This window comes from Corvus hawaiiensis, chromosome Z (genome assembly GCF_020740725.1).
Source record: "Corvus hawaiiensis isolate bCorHaw1 chromosome Z, bCorHaw1.pri.cur, whole genome shotgun sequence".
Taxonomy (NCBI): Eukaryota; Metazoa; Chordata; class Aves; order Passeriformes; family Corvidae; genus Corvus; species Corvus hawaiiensis.
In genome coordinates, this window is record NC_063255.1 from 17,401,842 (window position 1) to 17,420,107 (window position 18,266).

The window sequence follows — 18,266 nt, forward strand, 5'->3', positions numbered from 1 at the left end:
GAGGGGCAGATTAGAGGTCAATCAGCCAGAGCCACGAGGGTGCCCACAGCTAGCCTCAGGATACTCCCTACAAATGTAAGATCAAAAGGGCAGGCATATGAAAATTACTGTTTACTTTTTATGAATTATTTCCCAGAGTTGGGATCATTAGCAGAATCTAAATGCTGCCTAGCTCTTAGTGCAAGGACACTCCTGACAGAATGCACTCGCTTGGGCACACCTTTCCACTGTTAAAATCAAAAGATTTTCTGCTTTTGCTTGTGTGGAATTTCTTTATTATTTAAATAACTTTCTGGTTGTTTTGTGTTTGTTTTTTTTTTTTTCTTCTTTTCCTCAAAGCACTGTCCCTACTTCTGAACATGCTTTTAATTCCTAGATGTCATCTATTCCTTTCTTTGTGCAGTGAAAGTATTTCAAAACTTTCATCCATACCCCAGGGATGCTGCAGGAGACACCTGAAGGAAGTAAAACTTTCTGTAGTTGTCCTGAGTGAACAGTGGCTGTTGCTTACAATTCATCCCTGGCCAGTGGGTTCCAGAATTATCCCTACTGGAAATACAGGGGAAAGGTGATATTGGCTGTCATGGTGAGGTGCATGTTGGCAAATGCTGATTCAATGTCTACTTCTGCAGTAATCTTCACACATCAAACTCTGCACCTTCTTATCCACATAAGTATCTGGCTTCTGTTTGATCACAGTAATCAGGGCTATTTAGAAGGGTCACAGTATATTTGCCCTTTTGTCTTGTGTCTGGAGCTATGAAAGCATGACTTTGGAGCAAATGTTCATTGAATTCTAAAGAGACTGGCAGTAGCTGGGAACATGTGTAGCCTGTAATACGCTAAACTTGCGATTCCAAGTGGAAAACTGTTTGCTTTTTAAAATAACTTCGAAGAAGTTACCTTGAAGAACCAAATACATGGTGGATATTACTGTTTAATGAAAACCAATATGAACTTCCCTCTTATCGTTCAACATGTTACTACCCTTAATGTGAAATAATCAAATGCTGCCCAGTGTTGGAATGAAGCTAAATCTGGCTGCCAACCAAAATAAAATCCCTTATAGCTATTTTTGTATGTTCTTAAAATGTGTGCTGAGAGATTAGGCAGTTGTCTTTTTTCCTCTTCTCTGCTATTTTTCTTAAAAAGTTTAAGAAGTTTAAAAAACCCCAGAGAACTCTGTTGCAGCACCCTCCTATGATAAGGTCATGGAGCAGAAAATCCAATGTTGTGTTCTTTATCTAAATCCTTATTCTTGCTAATCTGGTTAGACATTTTGGATAGGTGTGTTTTTACTTATTTGGCATGATGTTTTTTCAACATCATTTTTTTGGCATTTATCTTGACAGCAGTAGCTAGAGAACTTCTTGCTAGTGTTTAAATGGATAAGCTGAGCATCTCCTTTCTATCTTTTCCTCTTGCTGTTGGATAGATCTCAGGAAACTTTTTAATCCTTGCAAAGCAGTGAGCAAAGGAAATGCGTGTGCAGATGAATGGGGTTGCTGGGTCCTCCAAGACAGGGTTCTGCAAGTGACCATCTGGAGGAGTGGGTCTGGGGTTTAGTTTAGTAGCCTTCAGAAAGCTGAGGCACAGGTACTATAAAAATAAGTCTGTTGGTGCTAGGCAGAGTTTAGGCTTGTACTGAGCACGCCCAGTCTCAGAAGTTTTCTGCCATATGACTTGGACTTCTCAGGGTGGATCAGCAGTAGATAGGGGGTCATGTTCACAGGCTCATGAAATTTGGAGCCAGGATGTGGCATGCTTGCCATAGATTTCCTGCAGACTTCACACTGAGGCAGAATCAAATATCTAATGGTGCTGTTCATTTCATCATCTTTGTTGTGATATCTTCTTGTTTTTCTTGTAGTCATCATGGAAAACCATGGTTTTAAATGTCTCTTATTATGTCTGTGCTTTGGAGGCTGTTACGTTCACCTTTTTTTTTTTTTTTTTTATGATGTGGTGCCAACTTAAACCTCTCTGAAGTGTTATGTCTTGAAGCCAGTAACCAAATCCTGATGGGTTTCCAGATCACTGGTGTCTCCAGTGCTTTTGGGACAGAAGAATGGTGGAAGTCTTTTTTGCCACCCAAATGGTGAGGAATATGAGATATACCTGTCAACTGATAGCTGTTAAATTAACATTTCCATTTCCCTCTGTGTAGCCTTATCTTTATAGGCAGGTGTATCTGTGTTGGGAGAGGGGCTATTTTTGGCTCTGCTGTAGGAGAGCCTGAAGGTAATGAGTTGTGCATAGTAAATCTTGCTTACTCCATAATTTCCACTACATTTCAAATTAAGGGCCTAAATTAGGGTTAGTGTCAGACTTGCTCTTTTGCTATGTCCTAATTTTGTTTTAAAAGCACATAGCTAAGGACTTTAATATGTTTTAGATTCAAGGCTTGTAAGTTATACTAAAATCCCTAAGGGAGGCAAAATAACTTATTAAAACCTTGCAAATGTTTTTGACTGCTGCATTCTATTATTTTCTATTCCAGTGGTAGCATACAGCCTCTGCTGCTGATGGGTGGAGGAATGCAAACCTCCAGGGCCCATTAGACATAACTTGTTTACTGCATTGATATCTATATGTTAAATGACAAGAGAGTTCAGGTTATTGAATAATTTAAAATTCAGCTCTAATTGGTGTCATATGACCTGGAAAAGGCCATGGATGACGCCAGGAGCATGCTGTGAAATTCTTATAAATAATTCATAAATTAGATCATTCATTTGCCTGGATGTCTTGTTAAATGCAGAAGTTTGTAAGTAATAACTGATGATATAACACCTGTAAGTATTTAGTTCATACGCTGGAAGGTAATCTACCTTGATGATCTTCTAGCACAACCTGCCAGAGTACAAGAGTTAATTGCACTAGGGAGAATGCACTACATTTATTTGGGATGGGCTTTGGCAAGCGTACGGTGCAGATGTTGCATTACACATTCTCTATCAGCTAGACAACTATTCTGTATATGCCCATGTTAAAAATGCAGCTCATCACTCTTCTGCCCTTATTTCACATGAACTCCAAATGCACTGGGAAATGGTAGTGACCTGCTCTGCTCACAAATAGTATAGTTTTTGAAATATTTATCTAGGTCTTGAACTACTGATTCTTCGGTAAAATAAAGGGCAGAAGTAAAAAATTGAAGTCAGAAGATTGGGATTTTTTTTTTTTTATTATTTTTATAATGTTGGCAGCACATTGAGTCTTAATAGTTGGACCTGGTGCTGTCAAGATTAGTGTAGTGGCATTTTTCTATAGTGCAAACAGGAATGATACAGTTTTGTTTCAAAAAGCAAATATGTTTGCTTAAATTTAGTGGCTAGGTATTGCACTGCTGTGTGTGGGTGCTGTGTGGGCTTAATGGACACTTTGCTCACAGTGACTTCCAAGACTCAACACACGGGCACCTCGCTTTAGTTTTCTTGGAGCACTGTACTATTAACTGCCTTATCAGGCAGTGTAAAACCAGTCTGCTGATCTGAAATGGGAGTCTTTGTTAGAGATTATCTAAAGTGTTTGGGTAGCTGGAGAAGAAGGGTGGCATGTTTATGAATGCAAAATATACACTTAAAGCTGAGTGCCAGCAAATGCTCACATGCTACTTTGAATGCAGGTTTTTTGTGCACCTGGCCTGCCAAGTGCAAACCCTCTTAGCAAAGAGGAGAAAAAATACTGAAGGCAGCACAAACATAGGAGGTGTTCCTCTGCTATCATCTAGCAACTATAGATTCACTTTTTTGTGATGTGATATTACTTTTTTTTAGCTGTGCCTGTTCAGTATGTTGAGTTCAGTAGATTTTTACAGGAAAAATACAGGTTGGTGACTGTCATTCACATTATCTTTCACTTGAGACCACTTGTTTTATTCAGTGGAATGTGGCAATCATAGCTATACATAATTTCTACAGAAAGTAGTGCTTTGTTTCTTGCTTGAAAAATGGTTGGCTTACCTTAGGAGTTATCTACTGTATTTATCTTCGGTAGTGACAGAGACAGTTGTTGTACTGTTGCATGGCACTTTGTAATAACTTATATTGGGTTATTTGTGGTACAGATTTTAACAAAAGATTATGTGATTTAAATAATAAGATTTATACACTCCAGTAGATCCTACTAATATATTTTATAATCTTTACCCATTTTCATTCTCCCTGATAAATTCTTACAGAATCTTGGAAAGAACAGCTCCTTAATCACTAGTAATGTACTTCACATAGTCCTATAATTCGATGTAATTGTTCTTAAAAACAACATTTCTGTTGCCCCAATATCCTATCTGAGCTTATTTAGAATATACACCCTCCTCATTTTGCTGACAAAAGCAAGTGCTTATACCATCGATAGACCTGAAACCCAAAGCCAGGCTTTGTTCAGATGAGACCCATATATATCAACAATGCAGAGTGGTGACTGAGTTCCAGGTTTAGGTTATATACCCTAGTGAGGGTGTCAGCTGGGTCACTGATGGAATCACAGAATTGTTTAGGTTGGAAACCACCTCTGAGTCCAACCATTAACCCAGCACTGCCAAGCCCACCACTAAAGCTTGTCGCTAAACAACCACATCTGCATGTCTCTTAAATACCTCCAGGGCTGGTGACTCTGCCACTGCCTCTGCCAGAGCTTGGCAACGCTTTCAGTGAACAAATTTTTCCTAATAAATTTTGCTGACCATGCCCAAAGAACAACTACACTGGTGAAGAGTATGTGCCCTTGGTGCTCTTTAAGGTGTTTCTGTGTATGGTAGCCTCTGCTTCATCTCTAAAAATCTTTACAAATATTTTAATCTCTGTATTTCTCCTCTGGTTGCTACTTTCGTTCATTCTCCTTGGTTTCCTTCAGAGTCCCCCCTTAGGTCAGCACAATGGACTAGTTCTGAATCAGTGTGTTCCTTCCACTGTTTCTACCCCACCAAAAGAAACCCCTGAGCTGAAAATCCAGATTAGAGAAATGTCCTCAAGATACAACTGAGAATGATTTTACTTAATTGTCTTTTTCTGTATTCAAACATATTTCAGCTAAAAGCTACAAACCCAGGTGCTATGAACTGAACTCCTAATGCTGTTAACATCTCTAGCAATTTTGCTCTGCAATGTATTTTGCTGGGACCCCAGTTTTTGCCCCTCAGAATGCAGGACATCTCAAGGAAATGATTTTGGGCTGTTTCTTAAACATGTTTGTACGTGCAGTAAAATCTGTTCGTACATGCAGTAAAAAAAGACCTTCCTGTGCTGCGATTGTAAAGATCTGCCCAGTTACTAGTTCATCCCTTGCAGTACAAAGCCCTTTGTGCTGGAGTCAGTCTGTAACTGTGCTTCCTCTGCCAGCACTGTGAGTTAGAACTGCAAAGCACACAAGTTGCATTTAAGAACAATTTGCAGAGATCATAATGCTGCCTGCATAAAACTGGTGCACTGTTTGTCTGTTCGTAGGAAGTTTTAAGGACTGGATGTTTGTTTAAGCTCTGCGCTGAATCCCTGAGCAAAAATTACTGGGGTTGCAATAAAGACTTTGTAGACCTCCACACGTGTCTCCCTCTTTAAATCCTTCTAAAGATTATTAAAACCATTTTTAGTATCTCCTTTTTTCACAAGAGTTTCACATCAGATCAAGTCTTATTAACTGCTTACATTGCAAGGAGCAGTCTGAGTTTGTTTAAGCCTCAGTTAAAGGAACTTGTATCTTTAAATACGGCACAGCAAGCCTGGAAGAGCTCCACGGAGGAGAAAGCACAGCTGTTCCATCGTGGTCCGTCATGGTTTCCATGTGTCCCATAGGCAATATCTTTCTTAAACTCATCTTGTAAAACTATCTGATTCTTTATGCTTGTGTGTCTTTAGACTCACAGTAGTAGGTGGGTCTTTGGAATATTTCTTTTCTCTACTTTTCTACTTCACCTAGCCTGCATCTTACAGATCTGTCCTGTCATGTACCAGTCTCTTCTGAGCCCTCATACGTGTAAATGCCAGTCCATTTTCCCTGTACATCTACCATACAGCTGTATTTTCAATTAAGGCTTTAGCAGAAACCCCACAAATTACTAAAAAATTTGTTGACTAGTTTCTGACTCCCAATAGTTAATTTTTCTTTGGGGTTAGACCCTGCAAAGTGCTGAGTAGCCAGCAAAGGCATGTTGGAACTCAGTCTTCTGCCTAACATGACCTCCCTCCTTCTAAAGGAATAAAAAAATCCCACTCATATTCAATGACATTAATGAGAACTTTCCCCCCTGCAAACATATTGTAACTGTGAAATAACATTAAAGTTTCTCTGCCTTGTTATGAAGTCTTTAAATGTCAATGCCATTTCTGAGACCATCAGGGCAGACTTAATGGTGGCCAAGGTCAACAAATGCTAACTGGTACCTCTCTTTTAGGGCCTTCAGGGACTCTTAATAGAGTCTCAGCCATGAAGTTAATTTGCAATGTGGACCTTTATTCTTAAACCTGATGATTATTTTGTAACATCTTCATTCATGTGCTTAGATTTCTTAACATTCTCTTGTCTCTTCAGTCGGTAAACTATTAAAATAAAGGTATTTTCATACATTTCATCTTTTGAGTTTCCTTTTTTTCTGGTGTGTTCTTTTTGACTACTGTTTATGGGTTGCAGAAGGACAGGTGTTTGCTTTTTGCCGACCACCCTACACTGCCAGCCCAGATAGGATGCTCTAAGAATGCCTTTAGGTCTGAGACCTTCTGCTGTCCCTGGGGACTGGGAAACCTTCCACCTTGAAAGCCTCTTCCTGTAGGTGCCCTAAATGCTCTATAACCAGAAGCAGGTGATGTGGGAAATGAGAGACTGCATCATCCTTTTCTGTATTGTCTAATTTAGATTAAAAGGGCTCTGTAGCCTTTATTTCTCTAGAAAATATTGCTAACAAGGATGGCATGCTACAAATAATAAATAACAAAACTCCGTCTTTTTGGCAGCATGTTGCATTTCTGCTCAGTTGCCCTGCCAGCCCCTATGACTTTAAAATATTTAGTGTCCTGCACTTTTCACCCAGTTCAAGCACCAGACTTTCCTCAGACATTTAGCACTGACATTAATGCAAATGCCTCCAACTCACTGGGCCCTTTGGGGCAAAACATGACATCCTTGACTTTCAATCACATGGCAGAGATTTTTTTGTATGCACGAAACTGGAAATAATAAAATATCAGTATTCAGGTGCTAATCCACATTAATTTACATTCTGTGAAGTCTATAAGAAACTTGTAATTGGTTGTCTTGAAGGGCAGCTGAGTATATTTGGTATTTTATTTATTAAAAAAAAGAATCTAAATTATACATGTAAATGCTGCATAGATTTGTATTTTATCTCTCTTCTAATCATTGCTGGACGCTTGCTTGCATCCCTAAATTCGAGTATTTTGGGTCTGGCTGGCTGGCTGGCAGTCTATGTGCACAATACCTATCTATTGTAAGCATTGCCAGAGGGCAAATAATACATTTTTTTTTCTTCAGTGGATTCCAGATTTCCCTGCTAAACCACTTAGACTGCAGTGGTTTTGCTATCTTTAACAAATCTGGCTTCTGTAATTAAAAAGCTCCATATCTTTGTGGAAGGTCCCAAAGGCTGGAGGAGCTTAAATTCAGTTTGTTATTGAAATTAATGCACGGTTCTAGCAAAAGGAATGCATGTGCCCGATACACTGCTGTTGTGATGTGCATAAAAGCTCAAATGCTTAGCTGCCTAGATGAACCTTAGTGCAAAGATACTCCAGGATGTAACTACGATTGTGATGTCTGTTACATAATATCCATGACTGTAACAAAACCACTAGAATTTGCTTGTACTGGGTTGACAAATGTGAATTACAGTTGCTTGCTTTCTTCAGAGTTTTATCAGACTATAATCACTTGCCCAGCTTAATTGAAAAATCAGTTACGTTTATAGCTGTATTTAAACATGTTTTGTATTTAAATGACAGCTTTTGATGTACAACCATTTTTTACAGAAAGTAGTCGGGTTTTTATCTGTGTTTCTGTAAAGATATTTCAAAAACTCTCATCAAATTTCCAGCGGTAAGTAATATCCCATTCAGTGCAAGGTGAAATGTTTTACATCAAATCTCCTGCTGTGTAATAGCCAATCAAAGAGTATTTATAGTGGCTGAATGGATTTTTTGGCTTGGTATTCAAAATTAAACATTTTCAAACCTTAACATTTAATGTTTTTTGCCACTCTTCAAGTTGATTTTATGTAACCCTAGATGCTCACAACTACTTGATACTCTGAAGTGACTCATTTTATGCTGAGGATCCTGCAGACAGTAGTTTTACATTTATTACACTTGTGTAAATGGAATGAAACATAAATTTGATAGCAGATTTGTGTCTGTGTTCTGGTAAACATTTTGTTGGCTTTGGCTGTATGTCCATCAACATGGACCAGCAGCTCTGTTTCAAAGAGAGCACGTTTACCAAGGGAAATCGGTGAACAAAGATGAATTTTAGTGATTTACAGGAAATTGTTTCTCCTATTGCAGGTATCGAGTAAGAAGAGCTTGTGCCAACAGCCTTCTTTGGGGCTGGACAGCTCCTTCTTGGGTGTTGGGGGACCTTGGACTCTTCATAAGAACAGTGGAGCACCGAAGGCTGGAAGCCCAGCCCGTGTCGTGTTGTCTCAGCCTTGCAGGAATAACCATGATTACAGGACTGAAATGCATTACAACCATCAGGAGCGTCTGAAGGAGTATCCAATGGAAAATGATTTGCACAGAAAGTGCAACAACGTTATTTCCCCAGCCAAGCAGAGGAGCCCTCACCACGTAAAGCAAGCTCAGGAGATGGACCAGAGAGCAAGTGAATTTCAGAACACATGCCCTCAGCAAGTGAGACATGGCTGTGCCTGGAGGCATGTGGGGAGCTCAGGAAGCATGGAAGAGAGCTGCTGTGTCAGCCAGGTGCTTAGAAAACACTCTGGGACAGTTCACAAAACCTGTGATCATTCCAGGCACTGTCGAGGTTCTGGGCTGAATCACAGCACGGACTCAGGGCCTAAGGAAACAGAGCTGGCTAAAAGGTTGTATGAAGAAAGACGGCAGAAGCTGCTTCTGCAAAAAATGGAGCTGGAAATCGAAAAGGAACGACTCCAACATTTACTAACTAAGCAAGAAGCAAAACTGCTCCTAAAACAACAGCAACTACACCAGTCCCGTATGGATTATAACAGGTGATTTTGAGACTTACAATTAAAAAAAAATCTAAAAATTTCTAATGAGCACATGGGCAATAATTGATTTAAATGGTGGAATAGAACCAAGGCAACAATAGATAGAGTAAAACAAGACCGGCGAGGCTTGTGGCACAATTTCTAACAGTGATTCAGAGGAGAGGAGACTTTTTAGTATGTTAGTGTATACTGTTGGGAAGCAGCATGACAGCTGTGGAAAGCAGCAGAGGAAAACAGTATGTGGTAGAAAGAAAGGCAGAAGAAAAGCACTGCTAAAAGACTAGGTAGGAAAAGAGAAGCAGTAGAAGAAAATGAGAGGTTGATCTTAGTGCAGGCACTTGAAAGGAATACAGACATTTGTCAAGAGGCCAGCGTGAGTGTGGATGACATAGATGTGGCATTCTCCCTTCTTTCCTTGGAAAGGTCGGTTTTGAAGTGTTGCACCTCCTAGGTTGGGACTGGGAGGAGTGTGTTTTACAGAAAAGATGGAGATCATTACATATGTATACACACACACACGCACACCCCCACGCACACATATGTATGTGTGTATATATATTTTTTTACATATGGAATGTGTGTTTTTCCCCCAAACATTTAGGGAAGAGGAAGGGAGCACTGTGTAGCAAGGACATTTGCTTTCCAGGGATGTTAGTGAAAAGGGAGAATGCTAAGACTGAGGCACAATATGTGCTTACAACTTGAAGGGAAATGGAGCAGCCATAGAAATGTGAAATGTGGCTTGAGAGGCCTGTGAGTTTATTGCAGAAGGTAACACTTTTCTGACAATGTAAATGGAGTCTTTGAGAAAGAGGGAACAACTGTTTTGTTGGTATGATGTTACTAAAGTGAGAGAAGCAGTGAATGGGAGCAGGTTAAATTAGCCATTGTAACTCAGTTGAGTACTAGCATTTCAGCATTAGAAAGATAAAACAATAGGGAAAAATCTGCAGTCTTTTAGAAGAGGTGGTAGGAGAGTTTCACAGGGATGGATATTTCTATACTGTTTTAATATGGCAGCTGCTGACAGCATCCCATGAGGGTGTGCCTTAGATGACCCACTTCCTACATCGTGTACTATAACTGCGATGGAGGAATACATCACTTTCCCTTCTTGATTTCAGCCCCTCAGTTACTTTTCAAACTGTAAAAGAGAGTACTGTAATCTAGGTGGTATTTTATTTGTCTTCTTGGATTGTTGTTTACATTGAAGAGAATGTGTTTATATGGCTTTAAAAGTGCCTGTCTTAAGAAGGAATCACAACTCTGTGTGTTGAAAATGACTGAGGTCTCTAACAAAGGATTATGACTTCAGGTGAGAATTGAGTAGGAACAGATGGATCTTAATCATCAAATACCTTAATTCTATGCATGCATCCCTCTAATGAAAAGCAAGTAGATATGAAGGACACACAAACTAAGCTTTTTGGCAGATTTTTTTTTTTAATGGAAATTTTTCAGGTTTGAAGGCATAACAGAAAAAAATGCACCTCAAATACCTGTAACGATGTGGTTGTTACTATCATTGTATCTATTTTAGCTATTTTTATTTCTGAAAAAAAAAAAAATATGATTTACAGAGCTTTAGTTACCTAAAAAGAATTCTATGAAAAATCATGTATGATCAATCTCAGGACTTTTTGTGATCTCTTTTCAGACGTGCATGTGAAGTCAGATTTGCCATATTCTCTCTAAGAAAACAACTAGAATATAATGTGCTTTCTCTTAAAAATATTTTGGTATCTTTAGAATTAAATGTTTGATATCTAGAGGTAAATCTCTTAGGCATCACAGTTCTGTTTCAGTTCCAGATATATAATTCACTTTTGCACTTGGTAACAGGGTAATTTTATATACTGCTAACAATAAAAATTTGTTTAGCTAAGCTCAAATACCCTTTGCTTCATTGTCAGGAGATTCTAACATAGTTAGAACATCATGACAGTATAAAAAACAATACAAAAAAAATCCTTTTCCAGCTAGTGTTTATTTTTGTCTGTCCTTCTGCCTGGGTGGAGTGCTGCTAAGGTCCATTGTCATTGAATGACAAATAAGAGGTTTGACCATTTGCAATTACTGGCTATTAACTTTTCTAATCTTTTAGCTAAAGTGTGAATTGATCCCTTTTTATTTTTTGCCACGCTGCATCATAACTGCTTTTAATTTTCCACATTTCCCTATTTAGCCTTATGTGACCATAGTACTTACAGTTTGCGGTTTCTCTCCATGTGAAATAGTTGCTCAGCTATCAAAAATTGTGTGTGTATGTGCAGGCCAAGGGGTAGTTCAGTGGCTCCTCCTGGTTCAAGCCTCACTGGAGCAGGCCAGTAACAGCAAAGCTTGGAAACAGGAGTTTTAGTCAAATGAAAACAAAATACCTCTGTCTAGACTTTTCTGTCTTTGTTGGAGAGAAGGGAGAAGGTGGAGTGACCTGTTGAAAATGGAGCATCATTTGTGGGCCCATAGTTTGAGGACACACAACCTTCTTAAACAAATTCTCTTCTATGTATCTTACACGTGGTGCCTTTGAGCTCCGGTGCTGTAATCTGTGAATGAAACTTTTCTGTTTCCCAGTGATAACCCTTAGAAGCAAAGACATTGGGCCTAAACCAGCCTTCCAATACAAAAGTGTATTTGGAAGTGTGAAGACAATTGTGAAAGCTTCTGCGTTTAACGTGTGTAGGTGCCCCATTTGTAGACACTTAGATCACCTTTGAGTGGTAAGTTCCTGGTGTGATGATTTGACCAGCTGCAGAACCAATTAACTCATCTTTTCCAGGATTAGAGGCCATGTACCTGGCTCAGAAGATGTGCCCATTGCTGAAGCACCAGGAGAACTTGCTCTGATGATGAACGGCAGCAGCATGGGGTTAAGGTAATTTCTCTTTTCACTTCTAAGTGCTTCACAGGGTCTGTATATCTTCTTGACAGTGTGCTGTTGCCTGCCAAGTGTATTTGTTCATGTGTTTGTTTCAGATTAAGAGCTTTTTTCTGCAGGAAGGGTAAAATTCATTGACTGCTGTGTTTTATGAGTCAACTCAATAGTTATGCTGACCTGTTATTACTCAAAGTTTAGCGGCTGACTTCCTGAAGAGGCTTCAGGTTTTGTGTGCCACCTCTTAGCCCAGTGCAAAATGGAGTTTTCACAAAATGTTAGTTTTAGTTCTTTGTTCTAGGTGCTGCTTGTTACTTTTAAATTAAAATCAGGATGTCTCTTTAGTCTTTATTTGGACTTGATGTAAATAATACATTATCCTTTAAGTCTCAGATAGATCTTCCATGGTTGGTGACAGTTACTTGTTTTTTAAATACCTCTGCATTGCACCTCTGCTTCAGTGTGATCAGAGCAAACCGCCACTGAAATAACTGGAAGCAGAGTCAAGCCAATATTTAGCTCTTTATCTCCATCCTGCTTGCTATTTAAAACTTCAATCAGTACACTATTGTACTTTCCTTCTGTCCTACCCTGTCGCATTCAAGTTAACACTGGAAGGAGATTCAGGCTTATTAGAAAAGCAACAAATAAAAACTGTGGATTTGGCAGAGTTTTCTCCTTTTCTCAGAAAGTAACAGCTTCTTGTTCTGTGCTGTAACTATAGGTGTTCTTTTGACCAAAGAATGGTGGGCAAGATGAGCTGCTGTGCTTTCAATGACTCCTTCTTTAGCGACAGGACAATACCTCAAAATAATAAACTTTTCTGTTCTGAGAATACTGGAAGAACTGATAATTCTTTTATAAACCAAAGTTCCAATACTTTCTTTTTTCTTACTTTTTAACTTTGTTATACTAATTTTATTTTTCTTTTTGAGATCCTTTTTCACTAAAAGAGGATAAGCCTTTTTTTCTCCAGAATAACAGGAGTTGTTAGTTTCCTTGGAATACTTCACTGCTAACCAGGTGCTTGGCTGCTGTGAGTTACTGGCATATCTTTATTGTATTCTGATGCTTTTTTCTTTCATTTTCATACAAACTGAAGTGATCGAAGTATTATCACTGTAACAAAAAAGATGGAGAGTCATGACATGTTTAAGATGGAGTAGCATTAAGCCCCTTGGAGGAAAAATGTAACCTAGAACATCTGTAGGGCTTCTTGGCAACAGTTTACCAAAAACGTGCAAATATCTACATATCCTAACAGGGAAAATGAGGAAAACCTGTGCTGTTAACAAAATGAGAGTCCCAGACTTCAAAAGGTTCCCCACCCTCTCTTCATTCCCCTGGTTTAATTTACTGTAATTTTTCAAAGTTATTTTGTGTTTGAGCAGTCTCAAGGTGCCATGCCAGCTGGTTACAAAGTTTGGCAGCAAAACACTTGGAAGTTTTTCTTCCTATATGCCATCTTCAGTTTCGCAAAGGTTACCAGATGAATGGTCCCTAAATAATTTACTCTAATGTAGGGCTTAAAGAGGCTGTGGAAGACAAGTCCATTTGTCTCTTTTATGCATTTGAATATGTAAGTGATGTTTTCTTCAGTACAGAGAGGGAGAGTGTAAGTATGTGGCTGGGTCTTAGAAAAGAGAAAGAGCTGGTAGACATACATCCTTTTTTTAACTGTCTCTTTTGGTGTTTTTTTTTCCTTGCCTTTTTATTTTTTGGTTTGTTTTATTTTATTTTTTGGTTTGTTGTTTTTTTGTTTGGTTTTTTTTTTCCCATGGTGTGGGGCTTCTTTTCTTTTTTCTTCTTCTTCTTCTTTTTTTTTTTTTTGTGATGGTGGTGTTTGCTTTTTAATTGACCTATCAAGCAGTTCTTGTTACGGCAAATGCCCACAGAACGCTAACGGAAAATCAGGCCTCGGACTTCCAGTTCATACATGAGAGCTCTTCTAGCAAATCTTACAGCATAGAACTTGATTTCAGTCTTCAAATAAGCAAAACTTAGCTTAAAAATATCCTGGTATTTTAAAGGAATTGGTGAAATACCTTTAAAATACAAAATTTGCTGTAGTGAGAAGTAAAATAAATAATATAATCAAGAACTGAAAAACATTGTTTTTTATATAATTAACAGCTCATTTTGAGTTAATTATCTACAATTACAAAAATCTAATTGCAATTTATCCTCTACTATCTGTGGGAAGAATTGTAGACAAGGGAATGTGCATCACTGCCAGGCATAAATGCTATAGGATGGGTACAAATAATAGAGGAACCCTTAATGAAAAAAAAGCAAATAGGAGCATGCACCTGTGCCAGACTATTGAAAGGTAATTGTAGTTAGAAATGAGGTATGTAGTTTAAAAGGCATCTTGTCATCTCCTGTAGGGATTATTTTTTTCCCTCATTGAAGAAAGCAAAAAAGATTCCACAAGCAAATACAGTACAGAGTTTGATTTCTGATACAGATTTTCCTCAGAGTCTGTTAGTGAAAATGAAAACTTCGATCTCAGGGGCTACTACAAATTATAGCCAGATTTTCAAAGGGCTGCTTGTTTCGTTTTCTCTTCTACATGGGATATTAAGGTCTTTTTGTTGTCATTGTCAGCAAGCATTGTCCGTTTCAGCCTATTTGGTATGAATTTGCAGTGTTGGATTTGTCCTTTCCCTCACGTTGAGAAGAAATGTGCCTGTCCCTCTACCTACTTGCAGCTGGGCCAGCATGTGGGACCTGAACCACCTTCAGATGCAGGATCTCCATTTCTCTAAGGTGCAGCAGTCAGAGCAGGTTTTATTGAGGACGGTTTTCAGTAGCTTGGAGTGCTCCTCAGTGAGCCCACAGCCAATTTGCAGCTATGGAGATGGTAGCTTGTGCAATTAATGGCAAGTTGTCTGTATAATTTCTTTTCAAGTCTGCCCCAGTGTGCAAGATGCTTTAAAATATTCAAAATAAAAACATAACCTGATGCATTTGTTTAGCATAAAACAGCCTTTTACAAAGTGCTTTCCATCTCCCAGACGCAGATGCTTGATACATGCTCAAGTACCCACTCCATGCGTATTCAGTAGGATCAATACACCCAGCACCTGCTTTTGTGTGTGCTCCTGACATCTGCATCTGGGAAAGGAATTTTAAAACTCTTTCCTCCTTCATTTAATCTTAACTTTGGATCTGAATGGCATGGAAATAAGCTGTATTTAGTGGCATCAGCCAGAGGAGACACAGTTTTCTACTTTGCAAGCACCCCTCTCCAGAGTGCTGCTGCGTGCCTAAATCTTAACATTTGAGGTTCCCTGTTTTTCTGAGTCTTAGGCTTCCTATAAGGCTCTGCCAGTGTGGCTTTTTACTGCCTTCTCTCTAACGGGCATCTTTCCCTCAGATTTCACACGATTCTGCCACTGAGCCTCTACACAAACCCATGCAAAGCGTTCTAAAGAGGAATTGTTGGATACAGCAGCTATCAGTTGTGTTTACAGTTATCTGCAGGCACTCTTTCAATGTGTGCTACCTGGTGAAAGGATTCTTTCCTGGTGTATTAAAGATTTGCAGGTGGAATTTGCCACCTTTAATTTCGTTGAAGGCTCTTTATGTTTGTGTGCCTCATTCTACATCACCCGTGTGTATTTTTGCCAGTTTGTATTTTTAGTTACTTGAAAATATCAAACACAGGATTCAGCAGTGCTTCCCCTGTACTTGGATGCTTATTGCTATGGTGATAGTTCCAGGAGGGAGTGCTGTCAGGGGTCTTTTAAAAGATTTTTATGTTTATGGTGTAACTATTTTTATTATCTAGTGAGAGGAGGTGACAATTATCTGTTGCTCCTTGTTTAATGCTTTGTTATGAACTCTTTTCTGAGGCTTGTTAGACATGCAGGCATCTTTCTGTGGTGATGTGCAAGCACACTTATGTGCTTTTGTCCAAATATTCAATGCAATTAAACAGACCTGCAGAGGAACGCAGACTCGCAGCTCCCCCTGCTGTCCCAGGCATATCCAGGTTTGTTCACACAATTCCTCCCTCCAAATAATTTAAATATAAAATAAAAATCAGATGCAATCGCATGGCTCTGGCACTGCTGACCTGACTTTAGCTGGCCCCATTACTCCTGTCTTTGAGGAGAAGAGAATTGCAAAACAGTGGTAGCACCCGTTTTGTTTCCTATGAGGAGTTTTCTTCTCAGTTCTTCATTCCAGCGTGTCACCTCCCAGGTCCTGAGGTGTGTCCAGGACCTGAGCCTCTGAAAGAGAAGCTGTCACCAGAGCTGCAACTGGCTCATTGTCCAAGACTCCCAGGCTTCGAGTCATCTCTGAGTTGTCCTTGGTCTCTCTAGGTGTGTCTATAAAGGACTTGACCAACTTTTAGGAACGTACGGAATAGTTTGTTGTCATTTTTAATTTTTTTTCTATTTGCTGTTTTGGCAGACTGGCACATTAAATTGGGATGAAATCAACTGTGGTTGCAAATGGCCCATAAAATCTGTGTATCTGGAAGCTGCTTACCCACCTGTTAGTGCCTCTTTTAACAACCAAGTTACTTTCTTGTTCCAGATAATTTTACATGGAAGTTTGTATCATTTTTAGATAGGATATTTGTGGAGCGAATGCTTGTTTGGCTGGTAAAAAAAAAAGTACTCGCAGATCTGCCAATAGTGCACATGCTGAATTAGGTGCGGATAGGAGTTTTTCTTTCTCTTGTGGTGGTGTCTGGCTATATATAGGCACAGCATCCTTCCAACAGATGGCTGCTGGAGTCTGCTGTGACGTATGGGAGAGTACAGTCAGACACACATTTTTGCTTCATTAGTACCACGTGCAGACTCTGAAGGTAGTAGGTTTTTTTGCACAGGGTGAAGGTTTTTGTTCTGCTGTGGTTACTAAAAGCATAAAGGGGAGTGTGTGGCAATTTTTTACATATACCTATGCATGCATTTAATGTTGGGGTTTTTTTGTTAGGGTAGGCAGTGATCCTTATCGGACTGGAGAGAGAGGAGTTCATTTCTGCTGACCTGGTTCCTTTACTAATCTAATTTTCAGGTTTACTTTCGACTGCAACAGTGATTTCAAGCTGCCTATCTAACATTTACCTGAATTATGCTGATTCTGTTCTCATGATCAAGTCTGCTGCACACAGCAGTATTACATCATTCCCATTGCAGTCCAAAGTAACCTTGAGCAGGAAGCCTACTGAGAGGCTGGAGGTATAAGATGTAAGCAGGAAATGCCATAAGTAGTTTCTGTAGGCAGATACCCTCACCCTGTAGGTGAGGTCTTCAAAAAGCACGGACACTCAGGTATTAGAAACACTGCTAAGCTTAGAAGGGCAGTTGGTGAAAACAGGCTTGTCAAAACACAAGTGCTTTGGTATTTTCACAAAACTTGCATTTCCTGCCAGTGTTCTGCATGGGTTTGGTTCAGTAGTATCCCACACCAAAACTAAAAATGCTTGGAGAATTTTTTCTTTGGGTTGAAATATTGAAATGCATGCATCTCCTGAAGGAGTTTGTTCCTTGCCAACACTTGCAGACAGTGAGAGACATTTTTGCTAGTCATTTGCAGATGCCTCCTTTATGGGAGAATGTAGACACTGTTAGTTTACTGCTTGAATTGAATTTTGAAAACCTGAATTCTATTTTTATAAATTGGAGTGGATTACTTTTTCAGACATACCATTTTGTTACTCTTTATTTTTATGTGTAATCTTGGATGAAGAGAATATTATGTTTAACCTAGACATTCATATGTCCCAGAAACTTATCAGTTGGAAAAGTTAACAAAAACCTTATAAAACAAAATGTTCTGGAAGGAGTTTTAAATCAGGAAATTTTAAACCCACCCGCACAACTTTCATGCCATTTAAAAGCTTATATCAGAACTGATGGGGCAGGACTAAGAACAAAAGCTATAGGTATTACAAAGTTATGCAAGAAATCCTCTGTACCCTGCTGTTTTGCCCATGATCACAACTGCATTAAGCTAAAACCCACTCCACCACCCCTCCTGTGACCTTGGCTGCACTTCAGCACACAGAGAATTGAAGCAAAAGGCAAACTTTAGTAAATATTGGGTTCTCCCACTTGGAGATTTGCAGACTATATATAAAGATAACAGCACACATGCTCTCACTCACTTCCCAGCTCTTGCTCTCTCTGAAGTGGACTTTGTATATTTGCCACTGAATTATTCTGACATAAAACT

At 39.2% G+C, this 18,266-nt stretch overlaps 1 protein-coding gene across 2 annotated transcripts in view; it reads left to right on the top strand.

Moving 5' to 3' along the window:
• KIAA1328 (KIAA1328 ortholog) overlaps positions 1 to 18,266 on the top strand; it is a 174,232-nt gene that overhangs the window by 107,661 nt on the left and 48,305 nt on the right. For both annotated transcript variants that reach the window (XM_048290621.1, XM_048290622.1), the window contains exons 7-8: positions 8,511 to 9,196; positions 11,976 to 12,071. In XM_048290621.1, the coding sequence (XP_048146578.1) occupies positions 8,511 to 9,196; positions 11,976 to 12,071 (782 nt within the window). The remainder of the gene's footprint in view (positions 1 to 8,510; positions 9,197 to 11,975; positions 12,072 to 18,266) is intronic.